Source organism: Hemitrygon akajei, chromosome 12 (assembly GCF_048418815.1).
Source record: "Hemitrygon akajei chromosome 12, sHemAka1.3, whole genome shotgun sequence".
NCBI classification, from domain to species: domain Eukaryota; kingdom Metazoa; phylum Chordata; class Chondrichthyes; order Myliobatiformes; family Dasyatidae; genus Hemitrygon; species Hemitrygon akajei.
The window spans coordinates 43,342,460-43,363,814 of record NC_133135.1 but is presented as its reverse complement, the minus strand read 5'-3'; the positions used below and the strand labels follow the sequence as shown (position 1 = coordinate 43,363,814).

General features: G+C 39.9%; 1 protein-coding gene across 1 annotated transcript; it reads right to left on the bottom strand.

Annotated features, from left to right (window-relative positions):
- Positions 1 to 276: 276 nt before the first annotated feature.
- On the bottom strand, positions 277 to 20,979 carry ebna1bp2 (EBNA1 binding protein 2). Its single transcript, XM_073062983.1, has 9 exons — positions 20,867 to 20,979; positions 19,039 to 19,122; positions 12,623 to 12,795; positions 10,763 to 10,886; positions 9,611 to 9,700; positions 5,957 to 6,032; positions 5,659 to 5,752; positions 4,122 to 4,290; positions 277 to 668 (listed from the first exon to the last, which is right to left on the bottom strand). Exons 1-9 carry the CDS (start codon positions 20,942 to 20,944, stop codon positions 615 to 617), a joined length of 942 nt encoding a protein of 313 aa, XP_072919084.1. The 5' UTR covers positions 20,945 to 20,979; the 3' UTR covers positions 277 to 614.
- Positions 20,980 to 21,355: the final 376 nt, after the last annotated feature.

Below are 21,355 nucleotides of genomic sequence, written 5' to 3'. Positions count from 1 at the left end.
GGCATCAATTGCAATAGAGTAAAAATACTATTGCAATTTTTTCTAGTTACCTTACAGTCAACCAGAATAGTTTTTGATTTTATACAAGTGTTGACAGTGAGATTTAAATTTGCCAAATATAAATTGTCATAGTAACAGTGCTTCACAATGCAAGCATAAAGCAGTCATTAAATACATCTAATAAAGTTGAAATGTGTTGTTATGCAAGATAAACTGAATTGATTTAATTTTCCATTGTTCAAATGCTCCATGGTTATAGATATATACAGGATCAAATATTAGTAAATCATTAATCTTTCATTTATTAAATTTTGGAAATTAATCAAATATCTAGCAATAACTAAATGGTGCAATTTACCTTTAAGCCAAAAGCCAAAAACTATAAATCACAATTTATAGTTATTATAAATTTATTTTGGTTTGCAGTTAATAATCATTTTCTGGACCTTGATTCTAACCAAATCCAAAGTTTTTTTATTCAAAAGTAGAATTCATTTCTATTGGTATCAATGTCCTTAGGTAAGCATCAATGTACATATACAAATGAGGAAAGCCAAGTTCATTAAATCCCACACTGCGGGAAAACTAGACATGAAAACATATCCATTTTCAGTTTAATTTCGTGACCTGTTTTTCATCTTCTGTCGATTCCTTTTGCCAGGCCGCTTCTGTGAAAAAATAGCAGAAATTAGCATTTTAAATCATTAAGTTTTGAACATTCTTCTCTTTCTGCCAAAAGAGAAAAAATACAAGGACATAAATTATACAAAAGCATTGAAGATGATGAAGATCCTACAAATACATCTTTGTAGATTATTTTTCTGTTCCTCCACTGGAGGGCAATCATTTGGGCTTCCGATTGTCTCCATGGTGCTAACAATCAGGCATAAAATACAGCCTCTTCCTCCTCCACCATCCAGGTCAGAGCTTGTTGTCATATGCACAAGTGCAGTGAGATACAAGTACAATGAAAAACCTACCTACAGCAGCAGAATCACAGGCATGTAGATTCTGGCAGCAACACAATTACACATAAATTGTATAAGTCAGTGAAGAAAAATAGTTCAAAAAACAAGAAAGGAGTCCATGGTAGTGCAACAGGTGGTCTTCCCCAAACATTTCTCTTTAAAATTCATCAGGAAAAAATATTAATACTTAAAAAATCTCTGCAGCATTGCAACAGTTGTTAAATTGCTTTCATTGCAGAATCAACCTACCTGCCTTTAGTAGTGTATTACAGATTCCATTCATCGCTGCATAAAAAAATTTCCTCTGCCATTTACCTTTTGTCTACTTCATTTCTCTTGTCACATTTACCAAACTATCATCTCCCTCCCACCCACTTTCATAATTCGCTGATCCAAATTAAATAACCCTAGTACTGTATCCGGTGCTCCCGATGTGGCCATTTATACATTGGGGAGACCCGCCGCAGACTGGGAGACCATTTCGCCAAACACTGGCGCTCAGTCCTCCAGCAGTGGTGGGATCTCCTTGTGGCCACACACTTCAATTCCACAGACCACTCCCACTCCGATATGTCTGTCCATGGCCTCCTCTACCATCAAGATGAGGCCACATGCAGGTTGATGGAGCAACACCTTATCTCCCGCCTAGGTATCATCCTACCTGCCGGCATGAACATTCAACTCACAGTCCTCCGTTGATACCCCTGCACCCCCCCCCCCCATCTATAATTTTAGTCTGGTTCTCTTTCTCTCTCTTTTTCCCTCCCTCACTATAATCTCCCCCCAGCCCTACCTTTCTTTCTCTTTTATTTCCCATAATTCTCCACCTTCCCCAGCCCATTTCCCTTCAGCCTATCGTTTCCCAGCTCTCTACTTCATCCCTCCTTCCACTTCTTATCCTCTCTCCACCATCCCATGTTCCTTCACTCCTGATGAAGGGTTTCGGCCCGAAACGTTGTCACTACCTCCTCCCATAGATGCTGTCTGGCCTGCTGAGTTCTGGCAGCATTTTGTGCTTTTATTTATTTCCAGCATCTGCAGATTCACTTGTGTTGCCTTTAAATAACCCTAGCTTCTCCACCTTGTCCATATCAGCACGGTCCTATAATCCTGAAACCATTCTGGTAAATCCCTTCTGTATGCTCTCTCAGCCCTTCATGTCTTTCTTAGTGTGATGCCTAGAACTGGACAATACCCTAGTTGTGATTGAATCAGTATTAACAATCACTAATAGTCCTGAAAAGGGTTTTGGTACATAGTGTCAACTGTTTATTCCCAAGGTTGCTGCCTGACCTGCTGAGTTCTCCAGCATTTTGTGTATGTCAATTTGGATATCCAGCATCTGCAGAATTTGTGTTTATTAACAATTCATTGTTACTTTCAAGCACAGAATAGGCCCTTCCAGCCCATTTGGGCTGTGCTGCAACCAACCCCAGATCTTAACCCTAGTCTAACCACAGGACAATTTACAATGACCAATTAGCCTACTAATCGACAAGTCTTTGGACTGTGGGAGAAAACCGGAGCACCCAGAAAGAACGCACGCTTTCCACGGGGAGGAAGTACAAACTCCTTGGAAGATGTCGGGATTGTATTTCAAACTCCAATGCCTTTATGCCTATAAAATCCAGGATCTCGTATTCTTTGTCAACCTGCTCTACAACTTTAATGACTTATATACGTGTACTCCCAGATCTCTATTTTTTTTTTTAAGAATCAGGCCCTACAATTTATATTCTGTGAATTCTTTCTTTTTGCAGATATTTAATATCTCTGTGTGCTAATTCCAAGAGCTTGCCTATATCTTTCCCTAAAGGGTTGAGCACAATCCTTCTCAAAAGTACAGCATGCTGCCAAGTTTTATGCTATCTGCAAATTTGGAAACTGTATACTGCGCACCCAGTCTACATTGTGAATGGCAAAATGGCAGAGGCAGTAGAGCTCTGCCTTACAGCTCCAACACCCTGATGCAGCCTCTGCAGAGTTTGACCGTTCTCTGACTGACTGCTGAGGTCTCCTTTAGGTGTTTCCAGTTTATTTTTAAAAAGTTGGTAGGTTTACTGGCCACTGTAACTTGCCAAATGTTTTGTGTGCGTCCAAGCATGTATGTACGTGTGCGTGTAGGGGTGAGAAAACGGGGAAGGTGTTGATCAGTACGTGGACAATAAGACTGGGATTAATATAACTATGGAGTCAAAAGTCCCACAGGGCCTGGTTCTGTGCTGTATGACTCTATGAAAATGGTTGTTCTCACTACTTAACCAACTTTTCATCCATACTGCTCTACAAATTCCACAGGGTTCAGTCTCAGTGACAAGCCTATGTATGATGTGTCACTCTTTCACCTTCTGAAAGCCCACAATATCAACTGCATTCCTACCCAACCTCATTATTTTAAAACTTTCAACAAATTAATTAAACAACCTTTCATCCATCAGAACTTGTCCAGGAGACTGCTAATTCTGAACTCAATTATTACTTCTGAATGTTTTCCCATTCAAAAGCAATAATTCAGCAGAGGTTAAACTGCTGAAGCTGGGTTTATTCTATTGAGCCTTATTCACAAAACAAAAATTGCATTTTCAATCTGCAGGGAGCTCCACTTACATTGACACACCTTTGGATGTTTATGGCAATGCTTCTGCAATTTTCATTCTTAATTCACTCAGCAACTCCAGGTGGATCCCATTAGGACTCACTTAGTCAATAAGCATAGCAAGCCTTCTAATAAGTTCATCGATTTAAAAAAAAATTGTTATTTCAACATATCCCTTTGCAGATACTCTTGCAACATTGTCTTCCTTGGAAAGACAAATATAAATTATTTAGTACCTTTGCTACAGCCCATCCTTACAAGAATAGATTTTCTATGGTCTGATTTCAAGCAGTATCCTCTTACGACCCATTTAACCATCCTCATATTCCACCATTGTCACTAAATTCCTTTCTCACATCCGCAAATCCTATCTAAGTTTTCTTTTCTATATTCTTCCGATTAGCCTGAAGCAAAATTAATTTAAGCACAATGGCAGAGGCAAGTAGACTTTCAAGGAGAATATTCATGAGTTTCTGTGCATTTTGCGACTAAAATGGTGCTGTTTCATAAATTGTCAACTCATTCTGAAAGAATTGCATAACTAAAGAAAAACTCACATTAGCATGTTTCTTTCCTCCTTTTCCGAAGCGGTCATTTTTTGAATGTGCAATTTTTGCTTTGAAGCTGGAGACATCATCGTAGCTTTCTTTGGTGTTCCTCTTTAAACCCTTTTTCCTTCCTCCAAAACCAAACTTTTCATTTTTATATTTCCTTTTTGCATTCATTCTGGATTGAAAAAAAAAGCACAAATGGTCCTTAACAACTGTTTTTCTAAGTCCTAAAATCTTATTCAATAAAAATCTTCTTACATTATCTTACTCTGATAAATTCAGAACAAATTTACAGAGATGTATGAAGTATTATCATAATGCTCAGGTAACAAGTCACCAGATTTAGCTTTCCTTTGGTAAGAATCAATCTCTATGTCTCTAAAAGTTGAAACAAAATGGTCCTAGCACCATGAAGCCAAAACAATCTCAAACTGATAGATAGATAGATACTTTATTCATCCCCATGGGGAAATTCAACTTTTTTTCCAATGTCCCATACACTTGTTGTAGCAAAACTAATTACATACAATACTTAACTCAGTAAAAAATATGATATGCATCTAAATCACTAACTCAAAAAGCATTAATAATAGCTTTTAAAAAGTTCTTAAGTCCTGGCGGTAGAATTGTAAAGCCTAATGGCATTGGGGAGTATTGACCTCTTCATCCTGTCTGAGGAGCATTGCATCGATAGTAACCTGTCGCTGAAACTGCTTGTTTCAATTGGATACCAATTGTTGCACCACACCTCATACCAAGCACAATACACAAAGGAAAACAACTCAAATCAAGTAGACTTTTATGACTGGTCTCTGACAGTGACACTTTTCTTCTGCCTGTTTAACTTGCAGTGAAACAGCATTTTCCGCATACTTTCAGTTTTATACATTGCATTAAACTGCTTTGCAAGCAGCTCTGTATGATCCACAGGAATGAATTCGAGCTTCCAGTTATCTGTTATTTTAATCATCTGGCTCACACCCTCAACAGTTGATGTTTATAGCCTTCTATTTTGTTCGAATAAAATCTGATGGGATCTCAGGAAACAGCCTCATTAATACAACCTTGCAGTCTTGACACTGGGCTGAACAATGTTAGATAATAACTTCTGCTTTTATTTCTTCACACAGCAGCTGTTCAATTATCATTTCCACGTACTTAATTTCCTTTTTGCTGCTGGCTTAGTGAGCTGTCCTCTACAATTTTAGCATACATTTTTGTTCCTAATTAATATTTCTGGATTTGCACCATTTCTGTTCCAACTCCCACCTCACTTCACTTCCTTTGCCTTGTATTTGAACTATCAACTTTTTACAGTTTTGGACATTATTAACGTTTTCTCCCAGGTCCTGTTCTTGTACCTTCAGCTTTGCCTTCTAGTTTTTGCATTACCAACTTTGACTTCCAACTGTTAGAAAACTGCTTTTTAAAAAAAAACGGTTGAACATTAATGGTTACCAACTACCGTTTTTGATTATGTCATTGGTAATTGAGAAATACAACTAGGATCACAAATGTACTTTTCTCATTGATTTAATCTTACTTCCTTTTCTGCTGTGCAGATCCTCCACCACCTTCTTTCTTTGATGTTGAAGAAGCCTTATCACCCTCAAGGAAATCTAGTTTATCAGAAAGTCCTAAAGATCAAAGAAAATCAGAGAGAGAAATTTTTTTTTACTTGCACTTATGCATTTGCGAATAAATTAGAAAATAAAAACCACCTCAATGTATATCTAGTTTGTTTTCACTAATATCCAAGCAATTGAAAAGAGTAAAAGTATTGAAATTGGAAAAAAATCTTTGGTTATCCTGTCATGTAAATGCAACAAAACAACCCCAACCTTTCTGGTACTTTTTCACTGCAGTCATCATGGCTTTCTTTTCCTTTTGGCGCTTCTGTATAACTTCTACTTGAACCTATTGATAAAAGAACAGAATTCACTGACAAGTTGCAAATTGCCTTTGTGGCCCCTCATCTGTAAATATGAAGTATACTTAAATGAATGTTGGGAAGGTCAAGTTCAGGATACATCCTATTTTCTGCAAGTGTGCACAAAATACTGCTTCTGGTCATCTATCAAGAATTGTTACTTGAACCAAAAAATATCTAAGGCTGCTGCCTTAACGGTGTTGAAAAGGAGCATGAGAAATGGAGCAAGAACAGAAGGAGTCGGCCATTGGCTTGTGGAGCCTGCTCCGTCATTCACTAAGATCTGGGATATCTGCCTGTAGACTCAGTTCTACCAACCTGCCTTTTCCCTATCACCATAATTCCCTTACATTGCCAAAAAATCTAATTATGTCTTAAATATTTAATAAAGTAGCCGTTACTGTTTCCCTGTGCAGAGAATTCCTCAGATTTACTACTCTGCGAAAAACAGTTCCTCATCTCCGTCCTAAATCTACTCCCATAAATCTGGAGGCTATGTCCTTTAGTTCTAGTCTCACCTACCAGTGGAAACAACTTTCTCGCCTCCATTCCTTTCAAAACCAGTGGATTCTGGTTGAGTGGGACACATCAGGACCAGTAAATTTTGTTGTTGTTGTTTTTTTTTTTTAGAGTTGCCTATACAAGTGCCTGCTGCAATTAACCAGAATCCACTGTATTTCTCTAAGGTCCCTCCTTATTCTTCTGAATTCACAGCAAGATAGTCCCAGGTGACCCTTCATCTCCAGAATCAACCTGATGACCCTCCTCTGCACCACCACCAAAGCCAGTGTATCTTTCTCAAGTAAGGAGACAGAACCGCAGGTTGTACTCCAAGCACGGCCTCACCATGACCTGATAAAGTTGTACTATAACCCTCACTATAATCTCCCCCCAGCCCTACCTTTCTTTCTCTTTTATTTCCCATAATTTTCCATCTTCCCCCTAGCCCATTTACCTACAGCCTATCACTTCCCAGCTCTCTACTTCATCCCTCCCCCCACTTCTTATCCCCCCTCGACTATCCCATGTTACTTCACTCCTGATGAAGGGTTTCGGCCTGAAACGTCGTCACTACCTCCTCCCATTGATGCTGTCTGGCCTGCTGAGTTCTGTCAGCTTTCTGTGTTTTTATTTTTTTTTGTACTATAACCTCCCTGATCTAGAATTCAACCCCTCTAGCAATGAAGGCCATCATTCTATTTGCTTACTTGATAACCTGTTGCACCTGAAAATCAACCTTTTGCGATTCATGCACAAGTATTCCCAAGTCTCTCTGAAAAACCACATGCTACAATCTTCCACTATTTAAATAACAATCTGACCTTCAATTTTTCCAAAGTGGGTGAGCCAGCATTTACCAACTTTGTACTTCATCTGCCAGACCCTTGCCCACTTACTTAGCCTATCCATCTCTCTTAAGACTCACTGCATCCTCTGAAGTTTACTTTTGCACTCAATTTAATGTCAGCAGAAAACTTAAGATATACTATACCCGATTCTCTCTTCTAAATCATTAATGTATATCATGAACAGTTACGGGCAGAGCAACGGAGCTCTGCCGCACTCTGCTCAACACCGATTGCCAAGTAGAGAAAGACCTATTTATTCCAAGTCTCTGATGATGGTCCGAAACATGGACTGTTCATTGCCATGCTACACAACCTACTGACCTGCTCCAGCAGATTGCGTACATTGCTCTGGATTTCCAGCATCTGCAGTAACTCTTGTGTCTATTCCAACTCTGCCTTGCATTGGTTAACCAATGCTGTATTCATGCTAATACATTACACAACAATCCATGCATCCTTTTCCTATAGATAGGTTTTTTTAATACATTATGGAACCTCTCCTGCAAAGCTTACAACATCCAACTTCTCCCCTCTATCCAATGAGCTCATTTTATTCTCCAATAGGTTGTTCAAACAGGATCTGCCCTTCCTGAATCCATGCTGTGTCTGCCTGATGGAGCCACTTCTATCCAGATATTTCACTATTTCTTCTTAAACATTAGCTTCAAGCACCAGAACTACCCATGCCTAGAGAAAAGGGCAATTTGTACACTTAAAAAAAAGTTTAAAAAGGATTTGGCCAGATTTTGTTTCCTTGGTGGGTGGGCCTTTATCAAGAGAGACCCAAAATAAATCCTTAATGAAGTTAACTGAATTCCTTGATGATTTACTTTTGCAATATTCCCTGAAAGAATCAGTAAAGAAGCAATTTAAGTTAGAAGTGAAAAAAAATCACTACGCTTTATTCATTTTCGAGTGGCATTACATGAGAAAGTCAGCCTAACCACTTTAGAACACAGAAATATAACCAAATGCATTTCATGGATTTGGACGACAATGGTGAAGCAAAGACCAGTGCTTCAAATGGAGAACTATGATAAATGCTCTGATTCAAGAAATTACTGATAGCCAGTTTTAGTTTGGAGAATGTCATATGACAAGATATTATGCAGGCCTGGAACAGCCATTTTGCCTGTTCACACAGTCGTACAGCATGGAAACAGAACCTCTGGCCCAACCAAGAGAGCCCATAACCTAAACTTTTCTATTTAAAGTACCTATTCAACTTTTGTTTAAAATTTGCTTCAGCTGCTTTCTCTGGCAGTTCATTCCATTTAGATGCCATCCTTTGTGTAAAAAAAGTTGCTCTTCCAAGTTCCTCTGAAATCTTTCCCCACTCACCTTAAACCTATGCTCTCTAGATCTCGATACCAATCTCTAGGAAAATGACTAACTGCATTGAACACACCAATAACTAAACGCTATACCATCGGCACAGCGGTACATCTGACAAAATTTAAGAAATGGATAGCTAAATGAAATTCACTTGGCTCTTCCCAAAGTAATTATAGATTCATAGGAGTCATTTCGTTGAGGTGGCCTTCTAATCTGACACTTCTCTGACACAGAAACAATTTATTTTTTCCCTGCAGGTTAAACAAGAAAGTGTAACAACCTGAGCTCATTATTCGGCTGAAACTTAAATGCAAGTGGTACCACTTTTGCATTCGTAGTTGATCTGTGCCTTTAGTCTCCAGTCACACAGCTTATGCTAACAAAATATGACCTTTTATATATATATATATGTGAACAAAATATGTTCACTTATGCTAACAAAATATAACATACTGGGATTCAAAAAAAAGATGAGCTAACATTTACTTAAACATGTAGGCGAGAGCTCTGCACTTTATTTGAAGACCTCCCACCTAATTCTATTGATTGGCCTGACAATGATTTTAGGGTTATTTCCTTCAATCTTACACTTTCACAACAGTAGAAAAGTTCTTTCAGTGCCTTTCAAACTCCTAACAGGTATCCCCACATAGCCCCCATAATTAAGCTTAAATAAAGAAATCAACAATGACTTTTCTTGCCCTACAATTTCACTGGCTTAAAAACCTACTACTTTAAAATTATATCATAACTTCTGAAAATATGTTATAAGGATTGCTGAATTTTATCATTGGACAGAACCTGTCTATTTACTTCAAGAAAAAGGCCCTAACCATACAGTATTTGCATTATTTGGATGTTCACGCACAAAAAATAAATACCTTTTTTCCATATTTTCGTAATGCTCTGAGCTGCTTAGCCTTTTCAGACTTCTCTATTGCCGTCTGCTTTGATAACATTTTTTCTCGAATCTAAAAAAAGAGTAACATTTTAAGATTTAGACCAATGGGCTCACAGTAGACTAGCTGAAATTTGACCTAATGACATGCAGCCGAACATTCCGCAAGCAACCAGCTGAATAAGCTTTTTTTTGGTATTGTTTTATGGAAGAGTAAAACAAAAATAGGAGATCTCCTCATTCTCCTTGAAAAAACACAAAACCACCAAATTTCAGCTACAATTGCTGAAAAAAAGCATCTCTGGTAATGAACTAACTGTTAATGCAGTACTAAACTATGTACTTAGGAAATGGAATGACTCCTGAAACATGTTTGTTTGCTACAAGCAGTGAAACAATCAGACATAAAATAAATACTTGGATATATTTAATTGGTGTAATTCTGAGGCTACAAGTCATCCAATATCTCCTACCGCAGCACTCTTGCTAACCTAAGGAATCAGTCTGAAAGTTTTAAGGTACATTATACAAATGTATGGCATACCTTTTTTGGATAAGGAGGCCAAAGCTGCACAAAAGGCATATTATAACAAGTTGTCCTTGCTTATTCACCCCAAATCTCTTTCAGTGAAGGGCAACATATCATTCACCTTATCACCCACTTACAGTATATACATGCTTGTATGGGATTTGTGATCGATTGACAAATACCTATGTATCAACATTTCACAATTAATTACCTGACTTTCTTTTTGCTACCAAAGTACAAAATTTACATTTACCCGGGATTTGGTATTTATCCACTCATTCAACTGGTCTATATTGTCTCGAGGTCTCAGCATCCTCATCACAACCAATCAGGGTTAATGCAAGCTTCAATTGTTTAAGGACTACAAAAAGCACACCCTAAGCAAGTTTGCCACCGTTATCAATGTTTTTTTCTTAAAAGCCTGGAACCACAGATAACAGATCAAATTGTAGGAAATATTGCTTCATTACTTATTGTTAACACTGTGCTTATTCTGAAATTGTAAAATAGTGTCCTATACAAAACCCATTTAACTTTCAATTATCTGTTAATACAAAATCTTTCCAATAAGCAAAGATCTATTAGCCCAAGATCATTAGCACTTGCCTTCTGCATTTGTTGGTCTGACTTGGCCATCTCAGCAAAATAGTCACTTGGTCTTTTTGTTGCAATTTTCAGTCGCTGTAATCGAGGCAATGCACTCAATGTAGTTGCTTGTGCCTGTCGATAACTGAACAGGTGAAATTACAAAAAATTATAAAGGACTTTGCCACTTTGCTGTGCGGTAATTGTACTGAAAAGGCATGTTTGTTTTGTAAAGCAAAAATTTTCTATCTTCAAAGATGCTGATGGTTTTATCAAGATTGGTTCAAATGAATCAAGTCTGAAGTTATAAACTATAAGAAATAAATCAACAGCATGATAAATTATATTTTATCAAAATTAATTTGGAAGGAAAAAGCATGAGATCAAAAAAATTTCCATTCATACCAGTTTGAGAGCAATCACACATTTAATTTGAAGTTGAAGTCCTTTTCCTTCTAATGGGATATTTTAACAATGTCAACTTTAACTTAATGTCATCTCACAACTTCCATCAGGTTTTAATAAGCAACATCCTTAAAATTTAAGAAATATTTCCATTCAACAATCTATCTATTTTGGTTGTCTATAGTATATTGCAATGCAGTAATAATTAAAAACAAATCAGGATTCAGGGGCAATCATAACAAAATTCTGAATAAAGTATGTCACCTAAACTTATAAATTTCAGAGAACTACCTAGATGATGCCAAACTGAGTGGTGCTGCGACAACCTCTTCCTCAATGACCGCAAGACCAAGGAGCTGATTTTTGACTTCAGGAAGAGAAACCAGAGGTCTATGACCCGGGGGATCAGAAGTGGAGAGGATCAGCAACTTTAAATTTGTTGGTATTATCATTTCAAAGGACTTGTCCAGGGCCCAGCATGCAAGTGTAATTACGAGGAAAGCATGGCAGCGCCTCTACTTTTGTAGGAGTTTGCGAAGATTTGGCATGACATTTAAAAATGCATCACAGCCTGGTGTGGAAACACCAATACCCTTGAACTGAAAATCCTACAAAGAGTAGTGAATGTGGCCCAGTCAATCACAGGTAAAACTCTCTCCACCATTAAGCACATCTACACTGAACGCTGTCGCAGGACAGCATCCATTATCAAGGACCCCATCAGCCAGGCCATGATCTCTTCTCGCTGCTAACAGGAAGGTGGTACAGGAGCTTTTGGACTCACGCCACCAGGTTCAGGAATAATTATTACCCCTCAACCATCAGTCTCTTGAACCAGAGGGGATAACTTCACTTGCCCCATCACAGAACTGTTCCCACAACCTATGGTCTCACTTTCAATGACTCTTCATTTCATGTTTTTGATATTCATTACTTACTAATCACTATTATTTTTCTTTTCTTTTGTATTTGCAGTTTGTTGTCTTTTTCACACTGGCTGTCTGTCCTGCTGGGCGTGGTCATTCATTGATTCTATTATGGTTATTGGATTTATTGAGTATGCCAATGAGAAAATAAATATCAGCGTTGTATAAGGTGACATATATGTACCTTAATAATAAAAAATTTACTTGGAACTTAAATAAAAGATATAAGTCCATGTAAAAAAAACTCAAATATTCATAACTGCATTGCTCTTAATGAAGACTGTAGGAACATCAAGGAAACAATACAATATGTTACCACTCCAGATGCTTTAGTAAGTGATAACATAATGCAATGGCTCCTCTGACATTACTGCAGCCACTATTGGGAGCAATGCATACACATTATAAATACTCAACAGAACTTCAAGCAATATTTAGTATAGCAAAGTATGATCAACATGTTTCACAGAAGAATTGAGTAACTGTAGCCACTCTTAAAAGTGATTAAACATCCACAAGATAGAGGTTAAGTGTGAAATATTATACTTACAAGAACACTTCACGCTGAAAGTCATCTTCTGGGTCAATATTTGAGTTTTCCTGCCCCACAGCTTTCCCTTCAGCCTCTGCTATGATGTCAGCAGCTGGGCCATTTGTCATGTCCAGTCTCTCCACCCACTTCAGGTCTTTCTTGAAGTCTTCTAAGCATTGTTTCAAGCCCACCTGAAGATTCACAAATATGTACATTTGTATATGTGCAATGACCAGCACAATAACAACTATGGGATCATAATATGCACTTGCACAAGCAAAGTAAACATCCTTTGGTCTGCATCAGTCAAAGCTGATGTGCATTTCAGCTCATTCAGCTTTATTAAAAATATATCTAATTTACCGTGACTGTGTTAAATTCCAAAGAGATCAGCTTCTGGACAGAGCAAATTACCTCTTTCTGTGGATTTAACATCACATCAGTGGAAACAAATGTCCCAGAATTTGGCAATAGCAGAGTAAGACCCTTTCTGCTAGCCTTTGGTAAGTTGATGAAAAAAGATCCTGAGGGGCAGGATTTATGAACATTTGGAGAGGCATAATACGATTAGGAATACACAGCATGGCTTTGTCAAAGGCAGGTTGTGCCTTACGAGCCTGATTGAATTTTTTGAGTATGTGACTAAACACATTGATGAAGGTAGAGCAGTAGATGTAGTGTATATGGATTTCAGCAAGACATTTGGTAAGGTACCCCATGCAAGGCTTGTTGAGAAAGTAAGGAGACATGGGACCCAAGGAGAACTTGCTTTGTGGATCCAGAACTGGCTTGCTTACAGAAGACAAAGAGTGGTTGTAGATGGGTCATATTCTGCATGGAGGTCGGTGACCAGTGGTGTGCCTCAGGGATCTGCTCTGGGACTCCTACTTTTCGTGATTGTTATAAACGACCTGGATGAGGAAGTGGAGGGATTGGTTGGTAAATTTGCTGATGATACAAAGGCTGGGGTGTTGTGGATATTGTAGAGGTCTGTCAGAGGTTATAGCGGAACATCGATAGGATGCAAACTGGGCTGAGAAGTGGCAGATGGAGTTCAACCCAGATAAATGTGAGGTGCTTCACTTTGGTAGGTCAAATATGATGGCAGAATATAGTATTAATGGCAAGACTCTTAGCAGTGTGGAGGATCAGAGGGATCTTGGGGTCCGAGTCCATAGGACACTCAGAGCAGCTATGCAGGTTGACTCTGTGGTTAGGAAGGCATTGGCCTTCATCAATCATGGGATTGAGTTTAAGAGCCAAGAGGTAATGTTGCAGCTATATAGAACCCTGGTCAGACCTCACTTGGAGTACTGTGCTTAGTTCTGGTCGCCTCACAATAGGAAGGATGTGGAAACCATAGAAATAGTGCAGAGGAGATTTACAAGGACGTTGCCTGGTTTGGGGAGCATGCCTTATGAAAACAGGTTGAGTGAACTGGGCCTTTTCTCCTTGGTGTGATGGAGGACGAGAGGTGACCTGATGGAGGTGTACAAGATGACGAGAGGCATTGATTGTGTGGATCGTCACAGGCTTTTTCCTAGGGCTGAAATGGCTAGCACGAGAGGGCACAGTTTTAAGGTGCTTGGAAGTAGGTACAGAGGAGATATCAGGGGCAATTTCTTTTAATACAGTGAATGCTGAGTGTGTGGAATGGGTTGCTGGCATTGGTGATGGGAGGCAGAAATGACGGTCTTTTACGAGACTCCTGGACAGGTACATGAAGCTTAGGAAAATAGAGGGCTATGGGTAACCCTAGGTAATTTCTAAAGCAAGGACATGTTTGGCACAGCATTGTGGGCTGAAGGGCCTGTATTGTGCTGTAGGCTTTCTATGTTTCTGTTTCTTTTGGGGGAAAAAAAAGCTCTGGAGACATAAGAAACTGCTGGGAGTGGAGAAAAAAAATCTGATGGAAGAGGAACTCAGTGGATCAGGCAGTATTTGTAGGGACATGCATCTCTTTTTTCCACCTCTGTCCAAATCTCAGGAGACTAAGTGTTTACTAACATTTACGATAAATACACTGACACCCAGTTACCCTGATTACACCCCCTCCCATCCTGCACCCTGTAAGGATGCCATAACTTTCTCTTAGCTTCTGTCTCTGCCACATCTGCTTTCAAGATGAGGCCTCCTATGGCAGGACCTGAAGTGAATACAGTTATCAAGGAAATCCACCCTCCCTTCTGCCTACAATTGCTGGAGCCTTGGCAAAGCAGCCAACATAATCAAGAACTTCTCCTGCCGCAATGACTCTCTCACTTTCCCCTCTCCCGTCGGGCAGAAGACTGAAAACACGTTAAGCAGATTCACGGATGGCTTTTATCCCACTGTTATCAAGCTCTTGAATGGACCTCACATATTCCAAAGACTCAATCAACAAATCTACCTTTTCATGGTCCTTGCACTTGGTTTGCTTATCTGAACTACACTCTGTGGCTACAACACTATATTCTGCAATCTTTTTACTAACCTGAAGTAGTTATGTATGGCATTATCTGACTGGATGCATGTAAACCAAAGCTTTTCCCTTTATCTTGGTACTTCAAACAATAATAAACCAATATCCTGATGACCACCTCCAGCCCAACCATCACCCACTTCTTCCCCTCCCCAATAGGGTTCCATCCACCTATCACCCCTAGACTTTTACAAACTGGTGCTTATCCTACCCCCCCATCTGGTTCAAACTATGCTTCAGCCTTATCTTTTTTCACCTCCCTGATCTGGATTTTAGCCCTTGTAACTCTTGTGTATCCATTTATCACCGTCCAGCCTCTGTCTTTACCATCATACTGCTCTTTTTACCAGCCCCCAGTGCCTCCCCCCCCCCCCACACCTCCTGTCTCCCAACTCCATCCCTCCCTCCCTCCGTCCTCCCTACCTGGATCCACCTGCCCATTATCTCTCACTTTATTTAACACCTATTGGCCCCTGCCTCTCCCCTACACACTATCCTCCCACTGTACTCAATCCTCATTCAGGATCTCAACCCAAAAGGTTGTGTATTCCATTCTCTGCTGACTGACAAAACACACTTGTCAGTGTACTTGGCTTTGAAATAAAAGGGCTCTGAGAAGAACATGCCAATCTTTAATGCCTGCAGCCACCAGGCTCTGACTCAAAGGAATCCAATACCTGGCATTAAGCTGTAATGATCAAAGTGGCTAAGCATTCAGTCACATTAAAGAACTCTCCCAACAAAATATTTTAGCATTAGTTCAATTAATAAAGGATAACATGTTAAATAAAGATCACAACATACTATACACTTTAATTACGTCCAAGCTTAAAAATCCCTTTATCATTTTTAACTCATATTTCCATATGGGATCTGCATATAGATGTAGAAATGTTGGGCTATATAGAATTTAAGTAGAAGAGTTTGCTAACCACCAATTAAAACTTCAAAACCCCACTTGGACTGTCTGAATTGGCTCAATATATTACAGGGGATTTTGTAGTGGGATTATTTAAATTTTGTACAAAATTCAAGTGTGCCAAAGTGCTTTTTCTTCATTCTATTGGAGAATGTTGTAAGCAGTTTGGGAAGTGTACAGAACTATTAGCAGAAACTGATGTGACCACTACAATAAATCTTTCGAAATCCAACAGCAGTAATGCGAAGGGAAATATAGCACAACCTGCTTCAAGAGTCAGTCTGGTTAAGCAAATGATGTATGAAATCCATTCCTCTTACAAATGATGTATGAAATCCATTTCATAAGGAACTTTTAAAGAAAGTGTTTAGTAATAATGAGAAAAGGAAATGATTGGATTGCCATGAAAACCTTCCTGAGAAAATCTACCTGATCGCTCGCACTTGCGTGCGACTCTAAACCATTAAGCCACCAGCAAATACGCTCAGTTGTACGAAGGCAATCTGTTTGGTAAATCGGTGTATTACTGTCACATGTATCACGGTGGCATGGAAAACTTGTCTTGCAAGCCTCTCCTTCCATGAACTCTGTCTATACTTCTCACAGCTCCATGAATATCCCTTTTCTCAGCTATGGAAGGACCCACAATGCTGGAGACCGTGTAAAGCACTCTGCCACTTTCAGCCTGAAGTACTAAATGGATGATCCATTCTAGCTTCTTCCTGAGAGTTCCATCATCTTCAGCCAATTTGATGCACACTATGTGGCATTAAGAAACAGCTGAGAACACTGACTTCAGCTATCAGACATTTAAGGAAAACTGTAGTACTACAGACATTTGCTCCAGAATTAGCTGTGCCTTTGGCCAAGTTGTTCCAGTACAGTTACAAGCATGACACCTGGTTAACAAAGAAACATTGCCCAGGTACATCCCCATCACAAAAAGCAGAACAAATACAACCTGGGTAATTATTGGGCACTGACTACTTTCAATCATCAGCAGAATAATGGAAAAAAGTGTTGACAGCGCCATCAAGGACTCTTCATCTCATGCTCTTGATAATCATTGCTTACTTATTATTTCCTTCTTTTTGTATTTGCAGTTTGTTGTCTTCTGTTTTCTGGCTGACCACCCAAATTGGGCAGTCTTTCATTGATTCTGTTATGGTTATTGTTCTACAGATTTATTGAGTATGCCCACAAGAAAAAGAATCTCAAGGCTGTATATGGTGACATATGTACTCTGAAGCAGCACTTAGTTACCAATAACCCGATCAGTGACACTCAGATGGGTTTTCCCATAGGACCACTTGCCCCAAGCCATATACAGGCAGTCCCGGAGTTACGAACGTCTGACTTACAGACAACTCGTACTTATGAACCAAGGAAGGAGAAAGCCGTCCACCATTTTAAGTCGTTGCCGTTGTCACTGTGTTGAGTGTTTGGCTTAAATTTTTCTTAGTAAGATTCACCCTGACCCCCCACCCCCATTCCAGTCAGCTGGTGGCGCAGTCAGATCAGCACCGGGCTAGAGAACGGAGGTTCCCGAGTTCGATTTAGTGACAGACCAGTCCCGTGCCGGGTTGACTATTGATCCAGTGACTCCCGTACCATCCATGCAGAACTGATATCGAACTCGCAACTCAACCTCGTAAAAAGAACACTGCCACCTCCAGTTTAAATTCCCACGTGGAATGTTGTGGAGGATCAATTACCCAAACACAGCCCCCACTTGTCCCATTTAACCTGTCTCAGTGCGGTGCAGTTTAGCACCTGGGGAATCAGTGCTGTGGTCCTTAGGACCCAGCGGACCTCGGGAGCCAGCGCAGGTCGGGACCGGCCGCCCGCAGTGTTTAAATGCCTACTACTGTCAATAGCATTTGAATGGCCTTGAAGACGTTTATGATGGTGTAGAAGAGGTTTACCAGCATGCTACCTGGATTAAAGGGATGTGCTTTTACAAGAGGTTGGACAAACTTGGGTTGTCTTCTCTGGAGGGGCAAAGGCTGAGAGGAGATTTGATAGAGGTTTGTAAGATTATGGGAGGCAGAGATAGAGTAAACAGATAGTATCTTTTTCCCAGGGTTGAAACGTCTAATACCAGAAGGCATGCATTTTAGGTGAGGGAGTAAATTCAAAGGAGGTAAGAGTAGTGGGTGGTTGGAATCTGATGCCTGGGGTGGCGGTGGTGGCAGATACATGAGGGACTATAAAGAAACATTTCAATAGGCACATGAATGTGAGGAAAATGGAAGGATATGGGCATTGTTAGGCAGAAAACGTTAGTTTAGTTGGCCATTTAAATTACTAATTTAATTGGTTTGGCTCAACATTGTGGGTTGAAGAGCCTGTTCCTGTGTTGTACTTTTCCATGTTCTACGTACATAAAAAGGTCAGGGATGGGTATGCTGCAGGTTTCTCACCCCTTTGATACATTCAGAAGTTTTCCACCATCTACAATGCACAGTCAGGTGTGGGATGGAACACTTGTCACTGACCTCATTACAGTTTCAACAGCATCAAAGGAACTCAATATCAACCAGGATAAAGCAACCTGCTTCATTATTACCTCATCCACCAGTGAGTGGTGCACTATGGCTGTATTGTATACCTTCTACCAGTTACCCATTCAAGCTACTTTGACAGCACCTCCCAAATCAGCAACATCAACCTCCAAGTGAGACAAGGGTTTTAATTGCAGGGAATCATGTGCAACTGCCTTTCACTCCACTGGATACCTTGAATGAAGAATAAATTGCTCTTCCTGCATCACTGTAGGAACGGTCTGAATGTTTGAATTCTATTACCAACATCACATTTCATTCTCTTAAGAACAGGTATGTATGGACAATACATACCGACCTTGACAACAAGCATATTCTGAATTAAGAAATTTTTAAAAGATAATCCATTTTGGACCATTAATGTGCTCAACATACATCATGTCAGAAGATCATGGCACCAGCTTCAGTCACCTTAGAGCAAAGACAGATCATCAATTTTACATCGCACACTGAGAAAATCGGAGCTTAGTATTAGAAGTTAAAAACTCACCACATTGTTGACACATTGCTTCTCTGTCTCCTCTACTACATTCAAACCAGGCTTGAGTAAACCCTTGGAAAAAGCTTCTTGAAGCTGTGGAAAAGTAAACATTCATTGTGACAGGTTTAGCGTAACTTCCTGACATTCCTTCCTGACATAGCAATTCACCCAATGGATTTCAGGCAAATTTTAAAACAATTTGAGTTGAAAAGGAAATATTTATATTTTTTAATTGTGACCCACATTATTTAATATTATATCCTTTTTTGTGCACAAGAACTTAAACAGGTTTTTGATGAAAGTATTTGAACTATTTGAAAATACAGTAATACTCTATTTGGTTGCTCTTCTTACTTAGGGCAATGTGACATTGGCAGGTTTGTGCCAAGAAAAGTATAGATTTCAATAGTCAGAAAACTTGTCCGATTGCTTGATGGTAGAGCATTAACAAGTATTCCAGATTCTTAAAATGTTTTTCAAGAAGAAGCTGAAAAGAGTTCATTCCAAATTGTATCAATGAGGTGTGAAAGTCCCACTGGAATTTAAGCCCGAAAATTTGCAATGCACTTTTATTAACTGTAGAAAATAGTTCTGATGGTCTCTGGCATGAATGCTAACCTTAAGCACAAAGTATTTCCAGGCTACTAATGCACTTGGGACCTGGAAACGACAGGGCTTCGTATTGTGCCATTCCACAGGTATATTACATCATGCCTGGAAATTGGATGTTTAAGATTGACTGGCATGCAGTGGATAGAACATAGAGCACAGCACAGGCTCTTTGGCCCATAATCTTGCGTCGTTCTATAAACACCTAATCCTTCCCCCCTACACAGCCCATAACACTCCCTTTTTCTTACATCCATATGTCTATCTAAGAGTCTCTTAAATATCCCAATTGTATCAGTCATTACCACCAACCCTGGTACAAAAAACCTAACTCTTAACATGTCCTCTATACTTTAAATGGATGACCTCTGGTATTAGCCATTGCTGCCCTGCCTGGGGAAAAAAGGCATTAGCTGTCCACTATATCTGCCACCCATATTTATACACCTCTATCAAATCGCCTCTTATTTTACCTCCTCCAAACAGAAAAGCCTCAGTTTTCAAGATACCCCAATAGAGAGTGAGAATGCATCAGCCCCAAGTTCCCTGAGGGTGTCCAGACATTTAACACAGTCCAACATCAGGCACTTTGCCGACTGTGAACCTGAAAACAATACGTCGGTTTCTTTTGGACGGTTGTAACGATGCCTGGAAAGTCAGCTGTTCCGAAATGGAACAAGTAACCGATCAAATTGGACGAAAAATCACACAATTCTTATCAGCATAGCGTCCGCTAACCCCAAACACGAGAGATTCTGCAGACGCTGTAACGTTGAGCAACACACACACACAATGCTGGAAGAATTCTGCAAGTCAGGTAGAATCAATGGAGGAGAATAAATAATCGACGTTTATTCGGGCCAAGACCCTTCATCAGAACTGAAGTCAGCCCGACCTCTTCTCAGCCCCAAACGTCCACCGTAGACGCTGCCTGCTTTGCTGGATTCCTTCAATGTGTTGTGTGTGTTACCGTTTGAAAACGCTGCTTTCCTTGTTAATTATCTAGAAATGATATATTTGACCACTTCAGTTACTGGTAATTAATACATTCTACCATGTTTCAGAGAAGTAGAGCAGCTTCAAACAGCGAACATTTACAGCCTGTACCGCGAGCCTATTCAGAGCTCCTCCAACCAGGCACGTGTCCACCGTTCCCAACGAAACAAACGCACCCAGCCCAACCCCGTTACTACAATGTATGAAAGTCCCGTTTCAAAAGCCATCTAACCTCCAAGTCGGACAAATCCGACCCCTCCAAGTCTGACAGAGACTCAGATTCCGACTCGGACGTAACACCGCGGTCCATGCCACCACCGTTAACAAAGCGGAAGCACTTTTCCCGGTCCCCCAGCAACTACTGTCCGGAGTCAACCGACCCCCCCCCCCCTTCCTAGTTCTAGGCAGCGAGCATTTGCTTTAACAATCTATTAAATCTCCCATCGTGGGTGAAACTGATAAAAATGATCTAATTTTGTGTTTTCTATCCCTCTCCGTTTAACTCCGGGGAAAGAAACACTTTCTTTCACGTTCTTGAAGAGTCGGTTCGTTGCAAACCGGACACTAGACTGCTGCGCACAAGATGAATTATTTCAAGCCGCCGGTAGATGGCAGACTCGGGCTAGTCATCGTGTTCAAGGCGACCGAGCAGCGGAGGCTAATGGGGAGGAATGCTTGGGAAAGAGTGATAAAGGGTGGGAAAAGTGAGGAATAATGCGCT

Excerpts from the sequence above, each read along its gene's own strand:
- ebna1bp2 (XM_073062983.1), bottom strand. The coding sequence starts at position 20,944 with ATGGACCGCGGTGTTACGTCCGAGTCGGAATCTGAGTCTCTGTCAGAC. Across the intron at positions 9,701-10,762 it reads CAGACCAACAAATGCAGAAG|ATTCGAGAAAAAATGTTATC; the intron begins GCAAGTGCTAAT and ends CTCTTTTTTTAG. Across the intron at positions 669-4,121 it reads GAGGAAAGAAACATGCTAAT|AAGCGGCCTGGCAAAAGGAA; the intron begins GTGAGTTTTTCT and ends ATTTTTTCACAG.